The 20643-nt window shown below is 45.0% G+C and overlaps 1 protein-coding gene across 10 annotated transcripts in view; it reads left to right on the top strand.

Annotated features, from left to right (window-relative positions):
* Nucleotides 1-20643, top strand: part of PCYT1B (phosphate cytidylyltransferase 1B, choline) — a 126316-nt gene that overhangs the window by 82136 nt on the left and 23537 nt on the right. For all 10 annotated transcript variants that reach the window (XR_006213438.1, XM_042974522.1, XM_042974528.1 and 7 more), the window contains 2 exons: nucleotides 10397-10539; nucleotides 13226-13414. Coding sequence is in view for 9 of the 10 variants with exons in the window: in XM_042974522.1 (XP_042830456.1) it covers nucleotides 10397-10539; nucleotides 13226-13414 (332 nt within the window). In the remaining variant the exon portion in view is untranslated. The remainder of the gene's footprint in view (nucleotides 1-10396; nucleotides 10540-13225; nucleotides 13415-20643) is intronic.

Raw genomic sequence — 20643 nt, 5'->3', positions numbered from 1 at the left:
GCGCCTATGCCTACTCCGTGCCCCATTGAGGACCTAGCGCTTGACATGCCCTGTCTCCTTGGGGCATGATTCAGCAGTAGTACCCTCCCGCTACCTTCCTTGGACACTCTTTGCAAATGGACCTTCTTTTCAGCTCCTTTCTGGTGGCATCCTGATAGTTTCTCTCTCTCTCTCTCTGTCTCTCTCTCTGTCCCCCCTCCTCCTCCCCCCTCCCTCTCTCTGTCTCTCCCCTTACCTCCCTCTCTCCCTCCCACTCTTCCTCTCTCCCCCTCTCTCCCTCCCTCCCTCCAGGTGCGTGTGGGTATCCCTACGTAGAATGAGGTGCCATGGTCTGTGCTGTGTCTCATCCATCTTCACGTCCCCCCATAGTCCCTGGTACATTTGTAGTGCTCGTTCAATACTGGCTAAGCAACAGGGTGCTTTCTCAAAAAAGTTTTATTTATTTAAGTAATCTCTACACCCGGCATGGGGCTTGAACCCACGACCCCAAGATCAGGAGTCGCATGCTCCTCTGACTGAGCCAGCCGGGCACTCCAGCAAGAGGGTGTTTTTAATGGAGTATGATGGGGAGTTAGCTAAGATGGACGTCTTCTGTTGGCAAGAGCTCTTCCCACTACACAGGGCGTAGGGCCATTTACCTAGATAATTTGGGCACGTACTCTATCTTGTGGAGTTTTTCAAATTACTTAGATTTAGGGGTGGTTTGGGGCTGAATTTTATCAGCCTTTGCATCTAATTTGTTTGCTTTCCATTGGTATCATGGCCACTGAGTCCCTCACCCCTTTATTGAAGGGAGATGCCGACTATATGCACTAAATTACTCTGAACCACCAAAGGCTCACAGCCCAACAAAATCTCAGAGAAAGATGGAAGGGTTTGCCATGTGACTTGTTGCAAAAATGACTATGATCTGAATGAAGTATCTTTAAAATTATACCTGTGGATTTGCATTTTTCTTGCTCTGTCTTATAAAAGGCAAGAGAATAGAAATCACAAATAATAGGTGCTTTTGGGGGCAGATGTGTAATGGAAAAATAGTCTCTGCTATGCACTCACCACCCAACACTTAGTGTTTTCCTGAGCTGACGTTTTCAGTCGGTGTCACAGGGTTTCCGGTAGTCACCTAAGAATTAAAATAGTCATTGCTAGGACTTTTTAAATACCCGGTCGCCCCAGATTCTATCCCTTTGGATTATTTTAAAAGACAGACGGGGCAAAGGTAATTCCTTGTACCCTCTTATAGGGTCACATGGTTTTTCTGACCTTAAAAATGGAGATGGCCCCGGTGGAAGGAGGCAGGTAGTGCCTGAATTACGTAGGTTCTCTGTCCACCTGCCTTCACCTGACTGCCTTCCATTAATCTCCCATAAGGCTACCACTGCCTGAGAAACTTGGAGCAAGGAAGAGTTTGAGGAAAGGAGGGGTTGGAATTGGTATTTTAACTAGAGTTAGGTGTGGAAGTAGATTATGAATGGCTTGGTTTGTTGTCTGCTGTTTGGCTTTCTATCGTACCTCTCCTCTCTGGGCACTGTAAGTATGTCCAAGCATACCTTCCTACATATGTGAAACCATTATCTGGCACGTCCGGCCCCCTGCTCTTGTGAGTTAGCATTTGCTTTACTGGGAGATTTCAAGAAGTGTGATATACCCATTATACTTGAGCTGTCCCCATCACAGCCTTCTTCCCCTCTTCCTGGGAACCACTGGCACTCCACCCACGTTGGCCCCACCGTCCCTTACTTTCAGCCCACTGCCACTAAAGCCTTTTCCTGGTACATATGGACCTTCGGACTCTTGAGGTAGGATGGGCTCCAAAGGGTTACAAACCCAGTCTCCTAGCCCCTCCTTGGCATCACTGCCACTTCCTGATAGAACTGGGACTTCTCCATCTCCCGTGATGGGGGAGCTCCTACCTCCCAAGGCAGCCCGTTCCATCTTTGGATCATTTGGACTCTCATTGGTGAAACCATGAATTCCCTGAGTGTGTCCACAAGCCAGGAATTGTTGGAGGGGAAATGGTATGCAAATACGAATAAGACCTAGTTCTCACCCGTGGGAGATGGCAGAGACAAAATAATTACCTCAAAATATTAGAAGCCTGTGGAGGGGTGTGTGCCGTAGGCCGGGGATGCACGTCCGAAGGTGGGAGCTTATGAAGCGTAGCGCATTTGGAGAAAATCAAATGTTCATGCAGTATAGGGTGTGTAGAGGTGAGAGCAGAGATGGCGATTGGCAGGATGGGGTAGTGTAGATTTAATTCTATATGTCACATGGAGCCAGGTGCCATTCCGAGTCAGGGAAGTGCCATGAACACTCTTGTGGGGGTCTCTTGTGGGGGAAGAATCAACCAGGTAGGAGGACAGGAGTCATTTCTGCAGCTGAACCTACTCAGGAGCTCCCATTTCCCCAGATGACAGGGAATGACACCCTGGACATTTACAGTACTCGACACTGTGCTAGGTCTGCACTGGGACTGTGTAGAGTCAGCTTTTGGCCTTTTTCTCCTGGGGTGATGTCTGTTCCTGGGCCCTATGTGTTGGCCTGGCATGGGGTAGGGAACTGGTTCTTGCTTATCTTTCATTGTATGGTATCGGACCCGCTCAGCCATCATCTGTGGCGACGAAGCCCCCCATCACAGCCTTCTGACATCCAGCCACCTCTCCGTTTGGCCTGTCCTTGCCACAGCCTCTGCTACAGGATCCCATCCCTATGCTCTGGGTGTGCCGCCCAGCGGTCATGCAGATTTTAAATCTCCGCTACCTTCAGCGTTTCTCCAGAGGGCCCCTGGGAACTTTACAAATGTCTTCCCTAATCTACTGGACAGCTGTGGGAGGGGCCATGTCAGTCCCGCCTGACGCGCCCACTGTAAGGAATGCTCTACTGAGGCCTCCCCATGTTGGCATGGGGTCTCTGGGAGACCATTTTCTCCCAAAGTTCCTGAAGGTGAATGGGGTACCAGCCCCTCTGGTCTGGGCTGTCTAATGGGTTCACTTGCCTGTCCCTGCCCCTGGAGTTTGACTCTGAGTGGGGGCAAGGGACAGGCCCCGCTCACATTTTCTCACTTCCATCCTTCCCCTCCTTATCCCTCTCCGGATTCTTTCCCCTCGATCTCAGGAGGGGCTTTTCCTCTGCCGGGAGGGTAAGACGCTGCCACGTGGTGAACTGCATGTTTTCCCCACTCCAAGGCTTAGAGGAAAACACTCCTCACTCTGAGTCCACTCAGCCTCTGCTTCTTAGTAATGAAAGGGGCACTTTCTGGGATTTAGAAAACCTTTTTTTTTGTAGTCCTCAAAGCATGGCTCTTTCAAGTGAAAGCCTTACCTTTCAAAACTGTTCTTTTTGAAACGAGCCTTCAAAAGAGCCCGTTTCAGAAGTCAGAAGCTGAACGCCTTCTCCTGTATTCTCAGCTGCAGCTTCTTTCCCCTGAGATAATGGAGGTCTCCCCGTCAGTGCCAACAGGACCTCAGGACAGACATCATCCCCAGAAATGAACACGACATTGGATAATATTTCAGAAAATTATTCTGTTACCTATAATATACTTAGTCTTCCTGATGGTGTTTTCGTTGGTTCAAACCCTTTTGGGGCCAGCTGGGGAAGCTCCATGCACCCCGCACCAGGGCTGGTCGTCAGGTCTGTGCTGTGTTCTCAGAAAGGCCTCCCCCTGGCGGTGGTCAGGAGCATTGGGTAAGAACAAGAGGCCTGACACTCTCACATGCCAGTCTTGTCTTGTTTATAAGAAGTTCCAAGAAGGAAACCCCATATGCTTCAGACTTGGAAGGCTGCTGAGGAACACGGCAGGGGTAGGAGGGGAGAAGGTGCGGAGAAACTGGCTGATGAATCAGTTGTAAGGAGGTGGGTTATGGCATAGGGAGGTTATTACCTTTTTCAGTCTTTGGAAGATCTGACCTATGAGCCAGCTACTCCTTCCCTACAATGGCCATGAAGGACCTGGTATAGACCAGAGCTTGTCAAATGTAAATGTGACTACAGATCCCCACAAGATCTCTGTCTCTCTTTTTTCTTCTTTTTTCTCTTTTCTCTTTCTTCTCTCTCTCTCCCTCCCTCCCTCCCTCCCTCCCTCCTCCCCTCTTCTTTCCTCCTTCCTTTCCTTTCTTATTTTCCTCCTTTCTTTTCTTTTCTCTCCCTCCCTCCCTTCCTGTACAGTTAACATACAATGTTATATACAATCAGAAAGACCAATACCGTATGATTTCACTCATAGGTGGAATTTAAGAAACAAAATAGAGGGACATATGGGAAGGTGGGTGAAGAGAAGAGAGGGAAACAAACCACAAGAGACTCTTAATGATAGAGAACAAACTGTGGGTGATGGAGGGAGGTGGGTGGGAGATGAGCTAGATGGGTGATGGGTAGTAAGGAGGGCACTTGTGATGAGCGCTGGGTGTTGTAAGTGATGAATCACAAATTCTACCCCTGAAACCAATACTGCACTGTATGTTAACTAAAATCGAAATTAAAAAAATAGAGTGTTAGTTTCAGGTGTACAATATAGCGATTCAATAATTCTGTACATGACTCAGTGCTCATCATCATAAGTGTACTCTTAATCCCCATCACCTGTTTCACCTATCCCCTCACCCACCTCCCCTCTGGTAACTATCAGTTTTCTATAGTTAAGAGTCTATTTCTTGGTTTGTCTGTCTCTCTTTTTCCCCCCTTAGCTCATTTGTCCGTTTCTTAAATTCCACATATGAGTGAAATCATATGGTATTTGTCTTTCTTTGACTAATTTCACTTGGCATTATACCCTCTAGATCCATCCATGTCATTGCAAATGGCAAGATTTCATTTTTTTATAGCTAAGTAGTATCCCATTGTACATATATCCCACATCTTCTTTATCCATTCATCTATCAGTGGACACTTAGGTTGCTCTACATCTTGGCTATTGTAAATAATGCTGCAGGAAACATAGGGGTGCGTATATCTTTTTGAATGAGAGTTTTCGCATTTTTTGGGTAAATACCTCGTAGTGCCATTACTGGATCCTAGGGTAATTGTGTTTTTAATTTTTTGAGGAACCTCCATAGCCTTTTTCACAGTGGCTGCCCCAGTTTGCATTCCTACCAACAGTGCATGAGGGTTCCTTTTCCTCCACATCCTTACCAACATTTGTTGTTTCGTATTTGATTTTAGCCATTCTGACAGATGTGAGGCGGTGTCTTATTGTGGTTTTGATATGCATTTCCCTGGTGATGAGTGATGTGAACATCTTTTCACATGCCTTCATGTCTTCTGCCCATTTTTAATTGGATTTTTTTTTTTTTTTGGTGTTGAGTTGTATAAGTTCTTTATATGTTTTGGATACTAACCCCTAATGGGATAGGTCATTTACAAATATCTGCTCCCAATCAGTAGGTTGTCCTTTTGTTTTGTTGGTTTGTTTCCTTTGCTGTACAGAACCTTTGTAATATACCCAATAGTTTTCTTTTGCTTTTGTTTTCCTTGCCTTAGGAGACATTCTGACAGATCTTTTTAAATGCAGATTTGGATTCGGTAGGTCTAGTAGGACCTAAGATCCCCATTTCTTTTTTTTTTTAATGTTTATTTTTGAGAGAGAGAGAGAGAGAGAGACCGAGTGTGAGCGGAGGAGGGGCAGAGAGAGAGAGAGAGAGACAGACAGAATCAGAAGCAGGCGCCAGGCTCTGAGCTGTCAGCACAGAGCCCGACACAGGACTCAAACCTACACAACGTAAGATCATGACGTGAGCTGAAGCCAGACACCCAGTTGACTGAGCCACCCAGGTGCCGCTAAGATCCCCATTTCTTTTTTATTTATTAAAAAAACTTTTTTAATGTTTACTTTTGAGAGAGAATGTGAGCGGGGGACGGGCAGAGAAAGGGAGACACAGAATCCAAAGCAGGCTCCAGGATCTGAGCTATCAGCTATCAGTGCAGGGCTCCAACTCACGAACCATGAGATCATGACCTGAGCTGAAGTTGGACGCTTAACCGACTGAGCCACCCAGGTGCCCTAAGATCCCCATTTCTAACGAGCTCCCAGGTTGGTAGATAGTCCATAGACCTCACTCAGAGTAGCAAGAATCTAGACCAGGTATCTGGTTCACCCAGGGTTACTTCCAGGGTGAATTGAATCAACATTTCCTGGGGTGATAGCTTCTCACCTACCTTGGAGAGTGAAAACATGCATTTGGTCGTGGTTTCATTTCTTGGTGAGTAGCCTCTAGTGAGCTAAGAAAAAGTTGCATTCCTGATTTTAGGGTAAAGGAACAGGCCCAATAATTTCCTGACTCAAAGCAATGGAGCACCCTATTGTTGCATAACAAATTAGGAGCCACTTTATTTTGCTCGTGATTTCGTAGGGCAGAATTTCAGCCAGGGCTTGGCTGGGTGGTTCTTGCTTGGGGTCTCTCCAATGGTTGTACTCCGCTGTGGGCTGGGGCTGTAGTCATCTGAAGGCCCACTTGGGCTGGAGGTCCCAGGTGGTGCTCTTGTATTGCTGGCAGTGGGTGGTCGTTTGTCAGCAAGGAGTTCAGCTGGGGTTGACACTGTAGCGCCTACCTGTGGCCTCTCTGTGTTGCGTGGGCTTCTAAAAAGCATGGTGGCTGGGTTCCAAGAATGTGCGTCCTAAGAGGAGGCATTTGGAGAGTTGGCAATCTCGACAGAAGCCTCAAGGCTTCTTTGGCCCTAGCCTTGGAGGTCAGCCAGCGTCATTTCTACCACATTCTCTTGGTTACAAGCAAGTCACTCAGGCCAGCTCAGATTCCAGGGGAAGGGGACTGTGCCCATATTTAATCTACCCTAATTCCCATCTTCGCATTGAGTAGTCAGGTGGTTTTCTACTTGGCCTGGGAGCACGGGCATAAGACTCTGCGTGACTTTACGTATGCACAGGGCCATTGATCTGTTCTGCCGATTCCTCACCAAGGGAGAGCCGTAGGAGAGAAGGCCCGAGTATTCACGGTGAGGGAAAGATGCTCAGAAATGGCCCAGGCATCCACATGTGGCGTTTGCATTCTAACTGAGGTCTATTTTGAAAGGCAAAAGTCACTTTAAATGAAGCCAGAGATATCGAGGGCATGAATTAAACTTTACAGCACTCTGCTTTGCTTGTCGGAACTACATGTCAAAACCCTCCAGCAAAGCTGGATGAAAGGATGGAGCTTAAGTGAAGTAGGCTGTCAGGTCCATGGTCCTCATCATCCTGCTAATATTGCCTACTACTGTCGAAAGTTTCCTTCATGAACATGTGCTTGGCTGCTTCTTAAAATAGCTCCATAACCAAACACTGCAATTCGGGAAAGCACGATAAAAAAGGTTCTCTGATCATGCTCATTACTGAATATTTTTAGCAGAGCACTAATTAGGATTTGGAGGAAGCCGGGTGCCTCATTATGTCAGCAGAGGGCTTGGCTTCTTTCAGAGACGTACCTCCCCACCAGCCAAAGCAAGTCTGTCCCCGCCCTAAACCTTCGGTAACTCAGCCACAGCGACCTCGCTCTGTGGCTTCACAGAAAGGGTGAGCTCATGTCACCAGTGTCTCATTGACTTGGTAAAATCTACTAGTAACTAGAAATCTTCTTAACATGTCACCAGGCAGCAGGGGTGTGGGAAAAGCGTCTGCCTGCTGACAGATGGGACATAGCCCTCCCCAGAAAGCTCCCTGCTCCGCCCACCAAGGTGGGGATGTTGTCTCGGCCCCCCAGCTTGGGACCACTCAGTGTTCCCCGCCCACCAGAGCCCCCTGCGCAGCTGGTCACTTGGGTGCTATTTATATTCATGTGTTTGGATGTTTGTGTCCTCTGCCTTCCATTTGGTTTTCTGCGTTGGAGTCCTTATTCTCAGAAAGTGATAAAAGAAGTTTTGGGCGTAGTAGTAAACCCCAGCTCTGTCTTTGAGCCACAGAATATTAGAAGCCTGGTGCTTTGTCTCAAACGTCAGCAGTGCCAGCCTGCTGCTGATACTGTGAATGTACACATGATATCAAAAGAGAGCTCAAAGGGACACCTTAGGAGGGGCCAGAAGACTGAAAAGTTCATCAGTGTCAATAGAATCAAAGAGAACTGGGTTTGGAAAGACACTCAGAGATCAATGTTCATCTAGTCAGCTCTTCAGCAAATATTCTTACAGTGCCTGCTTGTCACCCAGTGCTGAGAATATAGAGGAGATTAAGACAGGAGTTCTTTCCCTCGTGTAGCTTGTTGTCAAGTAGGGAAGGCAGTTATTGAATAAGCTGTTTTCTACAGACTTTGGAATATGTGAAGGGAGAGAAGGCAAGCCTGAAGAGCTAGTCTGGGGGTTAAGAGATTGCTTCGAGGAAGTGACGCTAACGGTGAAACCCAGGGGATGACAGGGGGTCAGCTGAGTAGAGAGCACATGTGTGGCAGAGTGAGGGGATGGGCCCAGCCCTCTCAGGACACCAAAGCCCAGTGTTGGGGGGCTCAGGCAAGCCCACTTTGTCACACAGCTCTACAGAACCCAGTGAGAATGGTGCCCCCTATTGGCAGTGTAGTCCAGGGGCCTTGGCTCAGGCGATGAAGTGGGGGAGAGGGTCTGAGATGGGACTGGAGAGTATGGCTCTTGCCACATGACGAGTGGATTGAGGGCACCAAAAATGACATCGCTGGAGACTGGTTTTGAGGCTCTTGCTGTAATCTTTGAACTAGATGGTGTTAGATTGGTTTAGATAATGGTGAAGAAAAGTGGGTGAGTCAGAGAGCTTTTTAGGAGGTAGGTTGGTGCCTGGAAGGAGACGGATTGGACGTAGTTGAGCGAGGGAGAGGGAGGTGGCGCAGATGATCCCAAGGCCATCTTGTCCGGCCGCCTCACTTCTCAGTTTTGGACACTGAGGTTAAGTAACTTGCCTTCTGAGGTGTGAGTCTTGCCCAAGTCTCCAAACTGAGAACCCAGTACCCTTGTCCCCAGGCCCTGTCCATCATGCTGTCCCACCCCTGAGATCTCAGAGTGGCCCTAATCACACTGGGGAGAAATATCTTAATTGCCAACATGTTTCAGTTGACAACACAAGTGTGAATATAAACCACATTCTTGTCTCGATAACATTTGTGACCTCTTGATAGCCCTGTATTTGTTCACCCAAATAGATCTCTGAGGACATTAAAGAAAGTCTCCTAGAACTTGGAATTCTCTGTGCTTATTTTTACTCAGTCCCATGTGTTCTAAATGAAAGAGTCTTGAGTGGTGAAACCACCAAGCAGAGTAGACTCTTCTTGTTTTTTTAAATTTTTTTAATGTTTATTTTTGAGAGAGAGAGAGAGAGAGAACAAGTGGGGGAGGGACAGAGAGAGAGGGAGACACAGAATCTGAAGCTGGATCCAGGCTCTGAGCTGTCTGTACACAACCTGACGCAGGGCTCGAACTCATGAACCGTGAGATCATGAACTGAGCCAAAGTCGTATGCTCAACCGACTGAGCCACCCAGGCACCCCCAGAGTAGACTGTTCTTAGGGAGATAAAGTCATCTAGCATCCCAAGGGCATGTCTTCAAATCAGAGACAACGAAATAGTACACTTTTTCATCTTTTCCTCAGTCTGATGAGATGCAGACTTCCTTAGGGAAGAAAGGAAGTTGGGCCACGACCTAATTCATTGGCTCAATTGTTAGGCTCTGTTCACTTACTCATTTCATTTGCATTTATCCAGCACCTTCCATGTGCCAGGAATGGGCACTGAGCTGGGGGCTGATAATGCAGAGATAGTCGAGGCATAATCTCTACTTTCAGAATATTCCCCTTTTGACAAGGAGGCAGGTATTTAAAATAGTTGTGTTGAGGGGCGCCTGGGTGGCTCAGTCGGTTAAGCGTCCAACTTCAGCTCAGGTCACGATCTCGCAGTCCGTGAGTTCGAGCCCTGCGTCAGGCTCTGGGCTGATGGCTCAGAGCCTGGAGCCTGCTTCCGATTCTGTGTCTTCCTCTCTCTCTGCTCCTCCCCCCTTCATGCTCTGTCTCTCTCTGTCCCCAAAATAAATAAACGTTAAAAAAAATAAAATAAAATAGTTGTGTTGATGGAAGCCACATTTGTATCCTAGAGGTTGTGGATTCTACTCAGTGATGGCAGGAAAGGCTTCCCAAGGGCACAACCTTGAAGCTGGACCCCACAGACTAAGGAGAAGCACCGTGGCTGGTGCGAGCGGGGAAGGGGATCCAAGGCTTGGTATGAGTCAATGCCAGGTGCGTGCCCGCTGCCTCCAGGGAGCAGGTCCGGGGGGCCGAGCATGCAGTGTTGTGGCGGGAGGAAGTGTGCGGAACCGGGTGTGGAACAGCCACCTGGGGCCACGTGTGAAAGCCTCCCTCACACACCCAGGAGCTGCAACTCTGTCCCGGAAAAGAGAGCTAGTAAAGAAAACAGGTCTTACTTTTTTCTTTTTATCTCCTCTTTGCTATTTGAACAGGAATGTTTGTTCCAACACAGAGAACGGAAGGCATCTCAACATCAGACATTATCACCAGAATTGTCCGTGACTATGATGTTTATGCCCGACGCAACCTCCAGAGAGGGTACACAGCCAAGGAACTAAATGTCAGCTTTATAAATGTAAGTGTGCCGCCCGGTATCCTGTGACAACCGTCATGTCACGCAAGCACTGCCACCATTTGTTGGATGTCTACTATATGCCATATAGTGTTCTTTCCTAAAAAGTTTTTATTTAAATTCCAGTGCCACTGTCTTCCTGATGTTTTATATTCATTGTCTCGGTTCAGTCTGCACAACGACCCAATGATGTATTATCCCCGTTTTACAGATGGAGAAACCACTGTCCAAAGGGCTAACCTAAGTCAGCCAAAGCACGCGGTAGCGAGCTCCACATATTATAAAGGAGTTACCTCCCCTCCCCTTGCTCCAAGCTGCCTCTTCTGTTCTCAGATTTGCGGGAAGGGTTTCTGGGAGATGGGCCCTCGGGAAAGGCAAGTGTTGTCTTCCCCTCAAAGGGAAGGAAGGAAGGCAAAGGCAATGAAAAGCGAAACCAGAGGCAATGAATTTAAAATTTTCATTTTATTAAGGCCTTACAGATGCTCATTAGAAACTTAACAGCCATCATCATCATCATCATCATCATCATCATCATCACTGTCCAGAGAAATTACAGCTGGTTAAGTAAAGCCTAATGTCTTTGGCTTCCTTTTGTATTTGTGCCGTATTGTTCCCACAGAGCTGCTGTTAGTTTAATAACAGAGCAACTGTTAAAACAACTTGAAAACAACTAAAACAGGCTGTTAAAAAGCAAAGAGGGCCAGTCCAGTTGCTAAAGGTGATGTGAGTGCATCTGGACAAGTCTATTTGCCCAGACTCTGAGGAGGGGACGACGTTGATTGAAACAAGAAGTCTTCCTCCATACTGAATTTTAACACCGCCCCCCAGAGGCGTTGTATTTTCAAGAGTGATTTTTCTACAAAAGTAGAGGCTTACAGTGATGTGCAGCCGTATGTGTCCAGCAGCTTACACAAGTCGATCATTGGGACCTTCCAGATGAGGAGGGGTTTGTTAATTGTTGATCCGTGCTTATTATTTGTGCTCACGAAGCAGGGGGCATTGGGAGTCTAGACTGTGGCTTCACACGAGTCGGGCAACAAAATAGAAAATGTTGGGTTCAAGTGGTACCAGAGCAAGTGGCTGAAAAGAATTCTGTCGAAGTGATCATTGGGTATCTTATAGAGAATAAAGCCCTGGTTATTCCAATAAATTAAATGCCTGTTCTTTTAAATTGAATCCAGTCAGCCATCCAAGCATGCCAAACCGTTTCCAAAAGTTATTGCTCGTTCTCTTCCAACAGCCTTTAGATAAGCCACTTAGCTCAAGGAACCGTGTAGTCACTGTGGATGCGCTCATGGCCTTGCTGTGACAGCAAGCCTGGCTGCAGCTCACAGGGAAAATCAAATGTGCTCGATGGGCATGTAGATGAATCAGAGAACCTCAGAGGTGGCAGGAAGCTGAGAGGGGCCAGTCACCCAGTTCGAGTTTCTGCATTGAGACTGGAGTAAAGCTGAGCTCAGAGGGGACCTGGCCAAGGTCCCTCAAGCAGAGTAGAGGTGGAGGCAGCGGCAGCCTCCCGCTTCGCGGCACCCATTCCTTCCGTCCCGTGCTGCCCGAGAGCTGTATGTAACGCTCCTGTAGTATGTGTAGCCAAGTGACAGCACATACCTAGCTCACATCCTACCCCAAGGCCACAGTAAGCTTTAGTCCGGGAATCCTGACCTAGTTGTGCAATATTCCAAGTGTCCCCAAGAATTCTGAGATAGGAACGTTAGTCCCATGTAGTGAAGAAAAAACTTGATTGCCCCTCGAGGAGAAAATGTGTCATGACTTCATGGAGGGGAAGACCCTTCATCTCATGTTATTTTCATGGTTTTGATACTCTGGTCGGGTAACACGATTAAATGCTTATGCTGCTTAATTGTAATCCAACAGCCAACACATACTAAATTTTTACTAAATACCAGGCTTTGTGCCAAACGCTTTATGTGCATAATCTTATCTAATTGTTACAGCAACTCGATGGGGATAGAGATGAAAATTACCCCACTTAACAGATGAGGCAACCGAGGTTTAGAGGTGACCTCTGACCTGCCCAACATACAGGGCCTTTCAGGCACATAGGTATAGCATTGTTGCATTAAGGCTATAAGAAGAACAAAGCCTCAATCCAGAGAAACTATCAGAACAAAAGACTTCTTCATCACCAAGGAAATGGATGCAGTTCAATTAGCTTCATGAAAAATGTCATTACAATGAACATTTTAGTGCAACACATGGGTTTTAAGTCCCAGTCAGTTGCCTATTTATTCCAAACAGTAAGTACTGGTTTTAATAGTGTCCCAGTAAAACAGAATTCAGGCAGCCTGTGAGTGACCATTCTATGTACAATTCGTACTTTTGTCTAAATCCCAGGAAAATTTGGGGGGGTGTTTACCCAATATCTACCTGTAGTAAGCAACAAATACATATTTTTGGTTCTTACATAAGCGACTTCAACTCTGATGTTTACAAGACAGGGAATATTAAAATCACTTGTATTTCATTTCACATAGCCAAGTAGACTAATGACAAATGACTTTTCTTACAAGAGATGTGCCTTCCCATCAATCTAGCCCTTGGAAATAGCAACATCCTGACTCCTTAGGTTAAGAACAAACATGAGTTGAAATAAAAAGACCATTGATGTGAATGGTCTCTCTCATGCCCTTTTGGCTAAATCACTCTTTCTCCTTTAATTTTTGATCAGGAGAAGAAGTACCGCTTCCAAAACCAGGTAGACAAGATGAAGGAAAAGGTCAAGAACGTGGAGGAAAGATCAAAAGAATTTGTCAACAGAGTAGAAGAAAAAAGTCATGATCTAATTCAAAAGTGGGAAGAGAAGTCAAGGGAATTCATTGGCAACTTCCTGGAGCTGTTTGGGCCTGACGGTGCATGGGTATGTAATTATTTGTCTTCACTTTCATGGAACCACTCAAGGGTGTCCCTTATCTCAGTCCAATTTGGGCATCAGCCCAAGTGGCTTCAGGTCTACATCATTTCTTTATTTAGGTTCTGCTTTATCCCTCAATTTGGCACCCCATAGCACCCGAAGCCAGTTCTGGTCTCTGTTTCTATTTCTTGTTCAGACCTTGAAGCCATTTGGTAATTGTTTAATGTCTGTTGCTGCAGAGGTTGGTTCTCTAGCTCATCGTAGTCTCTCAGTTGGAAATGAGGCAAAGCTTAGGGCTCAGCGTCAAGTGGGTCAGTGGTGGCATGGAATTTGTGTTGTGAGACAAAGCTAATGGGCTCTTGGATCACCCTGGGGAGGAAGGTCAAAAGAAACCTAGCAGCATCCGTCACCTTTTTTGGTCAGGAACCCTGCTCTTCCATCGGCCATGAGAGAAGAGGTAGGATTTTGCTCTGCCTCTGCACTGTCATGCCCTGATTTTCCCGTCGTTTCATGGCATGTATGTGTCAGGAGAAAGTTTTAGGGGACTGAGACCATGATCTCAATCTTAAAACAGAGAAAGCGCAGAGAGTCTTGTCGAAATTCTACACACAATTCTGAGGGAACACTATGAAAAGGGAAAAGAAAATTCTGGAAACTACCTTGTATTCCACTGGTATTTCTCTTGTGCCTGTACTTAGAGGTGAAGAACCAGTATTGTTAGCAGCGTTAATGGGGGTTCCATGAAAGAGATCTTTCAAAGCCAACCTTCGTTTTTAAAACAAAGAGAAGTGATTCCATTTGATTTCCTTGATTTTAAGTAGCCTAGATTTCCTATTATGACATGAGAAGTCTCTAACAAAATCCACTTCGGCTTAATTATTTTATTGATGGGTTGTCACTGCTGCCTCTGTGCTCATTTGCGCTGGTTCATTATAGGATTATCTAAACGTAAAACACTCAATTAGTAATAGAAAAAGAAGAACGTTTGAGAAGGTGGAAGAGATGCTTTGCTTAAAGACTAGTGGCCTCTACATGATTATAGACGTGGGTGTTGTGCGCCAATCGGGTCCCAGTGGCAGAGTCTGAGAGGGGCAGAGGGTTTGCAAGGGGCTGCTTGAGATTTCGAGGACTTCTAGAAAGAGCTAGTAACAGTGGAGGAGCCCGGTGCTGGGTTCCTTTTCACTTCCCCTGGGCCTGTTCAAGTTTTCAGCTCAAATCAGTTTAATTTACGGGCCACGTATCCACGTCCTTGTCTACGCACAGTGTTAGGGAAGAACATGAAAACAAAGTGCAGAACCTGTTCTCTGGGATTCCATGGGATCTCTAACATCCGGTCTAAAAGTTCCATGAGTTTAGTGTGTACCCTAATGGTTCACTATCCACAACTCATTTCCAGGGGGTGGACAAGCTGCTGGTGGTGTTTTGTTTTGAATGAAACCAGGTGGGTATTCATTTGCTTACAGAGATTCAGAAATGTGTCACTGTGGAGGAGCCCTGGTGTCCTAACTCAAGAGGGTGGCTATTTTCTCCACCTGGAGTGAGCCTCGGCAAGGAAGGAATGTAATTTCATAGCAACTTGGTAGATCTTAGCCGTTTCGGGCTCCCAGTGAAGGTGAAATCATAACGGGAATTGTCCTAGAGGAGTCTGGTGACAGCACGCCGCGGTGATTTTTAAGAAATGAAATCCAGCTTTGAGTCTAGAGGTTTTTCTTTTTAAAACTTGCTATTAGTGTCAAAACTGTTATTAACATTAATTTACCATATCAGCCAGACTTAGACATTGCTTTTTTTCTGTTGACATTAAAAGTACAGGAATAGTTACAAGGATGTTAAACGCCAAGATAAGTAATTTGCTTTTCATGAATATGCTATTATTATAATAATTCTTTATTTGTGGGTTTGGGACTGGAACTCATTTCTTAAAATAGAGGATGTGTATTACCTGCAAATATGGTACTGTTACAAATAACCCAAACTTGGAAAAGCACGAAATAGAAGGATTTAAAGTACAAAATTTGGCAGAACAGAATTGGTGTGAGGTATAACATGTAGCTTTTTATAGTGGGTATTCCATAAATGTGTGTGGATTTAATGGATGCATGGACCTATACACAGAACCTTCTAGCATCTGCAGAGGAGATGGTGAGGTATAATTCTCCGTATTCCTATCTATATTGATATCAATATCATATATATAGATTGATACAGATATATACCCTTAGCCTTTTATTGCTTATGGTGCTCAGTACAGGACTTGGTACAGCTTGGTGTTTGGCTCAAATTCAGGAGGCAGAATTGGTTTGCTTGGCCTTCAAAAACGTTCTCAAGTTTCTTTCAGGGAGGGCATGAGCTCGCCATTGCCCACCGTTATTCCCTGCTGCCTCCTCTAACCTGACTCGTACGTTTTTGCTGCCCACCTGTACCCAGGCAATATTTGTGCTTGTTCCTTGTAGTATAGAGTCTTTGATTTTCCTCCAAGTGACCTCATGCTTTCTATTAAGAGCTGTCATAGAAAATCCAAATCCTTCCACATCAGAGTGAGAAGTCGTGGTGAGGACCATGTTGTTACAGTCTAGAAGTCGTATAGCAGGTTAACCCTTTTCCAAAGCCTTTTTCTATCTACTCTATGCATTTTGACTACCAGTAAGGGAGTATCATAGCTGCGTTCTAGATAAATTACAAAGGTCTAGGAAAACTGTGAAACTTTCCTATGGTTTCCCAGACATTTGGAGGTACTGGGCTGGAGGCTGGGCCCCAGCCTTTTTTTCCTGGCCGGCACTGTATCGTCCACCATAGGAATGTCCACGGGAAGCAGTCACTTTCGTCCTTCACCCTCCTTTGGTCAGCCTATGGCACTGTGGAGAAACAGATGTACCGAAACCACATTAAGGGTTTGTGACCAAGCCCGTTGCCAAAATGGCACTTTAGGCCAGGTCATCTAGATTCAGGAGCGGTGGTGGCGGCTGTCTTCTTAAGCAGAAATCATGGTGCCCGTGGTGATGTTATCTATTGGTAACAAATTACCCCCGAAATTAGCGACTTAAAAAGAACACATATTATTTCACATAGTTTCTGAAAGTCAGGAAGTAGCTTAGCTGCGTGGTTATCATTTAGGGTCTGTCATGAAGTTGCAGTCAAGAGAAAAGCTAGCCTTTTAAGATGTAATAGCTGAAGTGACAATCCATTTATGCCATATTCTTTTTTCCTCTTGCATAGTTTATTTTCAATAAAATAAATCTGTAGATCTTAACCCAAGAGAGCTGTAGATAGAATTCAGAGGTTCAGTGAACTTGAATGAAAAAAAAAATAGTATCTTTATAATTACTAACCTCCACCTACAATACAGCTTTCCCTCCAATTATAAATGTAGGTAACAAATGACAATACTCCCAGCAAAACTTGTGGCTTTGTAACCAACCAGTAGAAATAACAGATATTTTAATATCAAATTTTGGGAATTGAAGAGATGTCAAAGTATCCTTTATATACATCATTACTTTGAAATTTTGGTGGTAATTACTATTGGAAATTTATTTTTTTTCAGCCTTCCATTTTATAATTTATGTTTTAATTTACATGTAAGTTAGTTAGCATATAGTGCAACAATGATTTCAGTAGTAGATTCCAGTGATTGATCCCCTATGTATAAAACCCAGTGCTGAGCCCAACAAGTGTTTTCCTTAATGCTCCTTACCCTTTGAGCCCATCCCCCCTCCCACAATCCCTCCAGCAACCCTGTTTGTTCTGTATTTAAGAGTCTCTTCTGTTTTGTCCCCCTCCCTGTTTTATATTATTTTTGTTTCCCTTCCCTTATGTTCATCTGTTTTGTATCTTAAAGTCTTCATATGAGTGAAGTCATAGGATACTTGTCTTTCTCTAATTTCGCTTCGCATAATACCATCCAGTTCCATCCACGTAGTTGCAAATGGCAAGATTTCATTCTTTTTGTTTGCCGACTTATACTCCATTGTATATAGATACCACATCTTTATCCATTCACCTGTCGATGGACATTTGGGTTCTTTCCATACTTTGGCTATTGTGGATAGTTCTGCTATAAACATTAAGGTGCATGTGCCCCTTCGAAACAGCACTCCTGTATCCCTTGGATAAATACCTAGTAGTGCCATTGTTGGGTTGTAGGGTAGTTTTATTTTTAATTTCTTGAGGAACCTCCATATTGTTTTCCAGAGTGGCTGCACCAGTTTGCATTCCCACCAGCAGTGCAAAAGAGATCCTCTTTATCTGCATCCTTGCCAACATCTGCTGCCTGAGTTGTTCATGTTAACCACTCTGACAGGTGTGAGGTCGTATCTTGTTATGGTTTTTATTTGTATTTCCCTGATGATGAGTGATGTTGAGCATTTTTTCATGTGTCAGTTGGCCATCTGGATGTCTTCTTTGGAGAAGTGTCTATTCATGTCTTTTGCCTATTTCTTCACTGGATTATTTGTTTTTTGCATGTTGAGTCTGATAAGTTCTTTATAGATTTTGGATACTAACCCTTTATCTGATATGTTGTTTGCAAATATCTTCTCCCATTCTGTCGGTTGTCTTTTAGTTTTGCTGATTGTTTCCTTTGCTGTGCAGAAGACTTTTATCTTGAGAAGGTCCCAAGAGTTCATGTTTGCTTTTGTTTCGCTTGCCTCCAGAGACACGTTAAGAAGTTGCTCCAGCTGAGGTCAAAGATGTTTTTGCCTACTTTCTCTAGGATTTTGACGGCTTCCTGTCTTACATTGAGGTCTTTCATCCATTTTGAGTTTATTTTTGTGTATGGTGTTAAGAACGTGGTCCAGGTTCATTCTTCTGCATGTCGCTGTCCAGTTTTCCCAGCACCATTTTCTGAAGGGACTGTCTTTATTCCACTGGATGGATATTCTTTCCTGCTTTGTCAAAGATTAGTTGGCCACATGTTCCTAGGTCCGTTTCTGGGTTGTTCATTCTGTTCCATTGATCTGAGTGTCTGTTCTTGTGCCAGTACCATACTGTCTTGATGATTACAGCTTTGTAATACAGCTTGAAGTCCAGGATTGTGATGCCTTCAGCTCTGGTTTTCTTTTCAACATTGCTTTGGCTATTCAGGGTCTTTTCTAGTTCCATACAAATTTTAGGATTGTTTGTTCTTGCTCTGTGAAGAATGCTAGTGTTATTTTGATAAGGATTGCTCTGCCATATTCTATTGGTCACATAATCGGGGCATATTTTTGGGAAGATACCACACAAGGATGTGAATAAATCCAGAAGGTGGGGTTTTGGGGGGCCATCATTGCTGTAATAGAGGATGTATTCCCATTTATTCAGTCTGAGGGAAGAATTACCAGAGCTCAAAAGGTTACTTTTCAATCTTACCACCTACAATTCTACTTATTTAACTACTTGCTTCTTTTTTTTTTTTTTCTAGATTCTTATAACTAGTCCTGACTCACATTTAGAAGACAGCCTATAACCCAACCATAGCTGCAAAGGGAAGCCTTCCCAACAGAAACTTGGTATTCCCCCTCTTGGGAGGGCATGTCCCTGAAAGACAGACTATCCTCAAGGGAGGGGCATTAAAGGAGCTGAATCCTGAAGCATTGTTGTCATGTTGGTGGCAATGCTGTTCATTTCCAAGGTGTTCAGGGTCAAGTAGCCAGGATCAGGGGAGGCAGAATCAGCTTTCAGGGTTTGCTTTTGGGGTAGGGCCTTCCTAGTGAAACTTGGCTATTTTTGTTCAAAGGGTCAGACACGTTCCATTTAAACATTGTGCCCTAGGCACAGAGGCTATATTTTAAAAACATTATGTATCAATTTGAATGATATGCCACTATAGTCCTTAACTGACATTGAAAACAGAGACTCATTTCCTGTTTGAAATGAAAATGCATCTCTTCTGTTTTACAGTGTGAACACAGACATTTTCCCGGAGCACTAGGAGAGAATAACCTTAGGTCAGGTGCAAGTTTTCAGTTTATCCTGCACCACAAACACTCTTGGCCCTAATCCAATCAGTCTGGTGGATTCCCTATGCAAACCAAATAGGTATTTGCATCTAATATAGGAGATACATTTTTTTAGAAACCTTGATGATATGTTCATTTTTTTTTTTTTACAAAGAACAGATTTACATAATGTGAGGTCCATTAGTAAGTTTTTCAAACTGTGATAAAATGTACCTAACATAGCATTTTAGCCATTTTTAATATATAGTTCAGTGGCGTTTAATATATTCATAGTTGTGCAACCATCAGCACTATCCACTTCCGGAACTTTTGCATCATCCAATATTGCAACTCTGTACTTATTAAATACCCCGTCACCAGTCCCTAGGAATCCCCCTTCTAACTTTGTCTCTATGAGTTTGACTATTCTAGGTACCTCATGGTGGAATCACACACCGTTTATCCTTTTGTCTGGCTAATTCCACTTAACATAATGTCTTCAAGATTTAACCAGTGTTGTAGCATGTGTTAGAATGTCATTCCTTTTTAAACCTGAATAATATCCCTTTGTGAAAGAATTTTATTTGCTTACCTTAAATCATTGGCCTAGGCAGGCATCTATAAAACACACCTAGGGGCCTACTGGGTTAGTCTCTAGGGACAGAGGCTGGCGCATGCCATCTTTCACTTCCCCTTTATGTCACTCCAGCTTCCTGCCATCTCCCAGAATGGAGCTTGTACCTTCCTTTGGTACCTCAATCTTGTAGCCACCCAGGGGACACCTCTAGATCTCCTGGCTCTGACAGCCAGTGCAACTTACCCTCCAGGGTCCCATAAGACTGTAACCAACTGACAAAGAGTTCTCGACCATCTACCACCCCCAGGGCCCAGGAAGAGGTTAGAGACCCAGGCAATCATCTTTTGGAGAAATAAGCCTTTCAGCTTATCTTCATAGCTGTGGCTGGAGGGGCAGGCTTCCAATGAAACCTACCTCTACAGGCCAGAGACCTCCTTGGAGGGCAGGTGCTAATTTTATGTTCCTTCCACCACCCACCAGAGCACCAGTAGCTCCTAGAGAGGAGACTGTACCTGTGTCTGGTGTCCTGGTCTTCTGGGCTGCCACCAGGGGACACTCCTTGACCTTCTACCTCTGATGGTTAGCCACCGCCCCCAGGGCACTGCAGAGACAGTAGGCTGAAATACACCCCCAGTCTTTCTATGAAAGAGGCTGAAAGAGGCGTATTCATTTGTCTAGGAGCTGGGGCCGGAGGGAGGGCTTTTGGTTTGGCACAGATCTATGGACCTAATGAGGTGCAC

Source organism: Panthera tigris, chromosome X (assembly GCF_018350195.1).
Source record: "Panthera tigris isolate Pti1 chromosome X, P.tigris_Pti1_mat1.1, whole genome shotgun sequence".
Taxonomy (NCBI): domain Eukaryota; kingdom Metazoa; phylum Chordata; class Mammalia; order Carnivora; family Felidae; genus Panthera; species Panthera tigris.
This window is presented reverse-complemented; position numbering and strand designations above follow the sequence as displayed.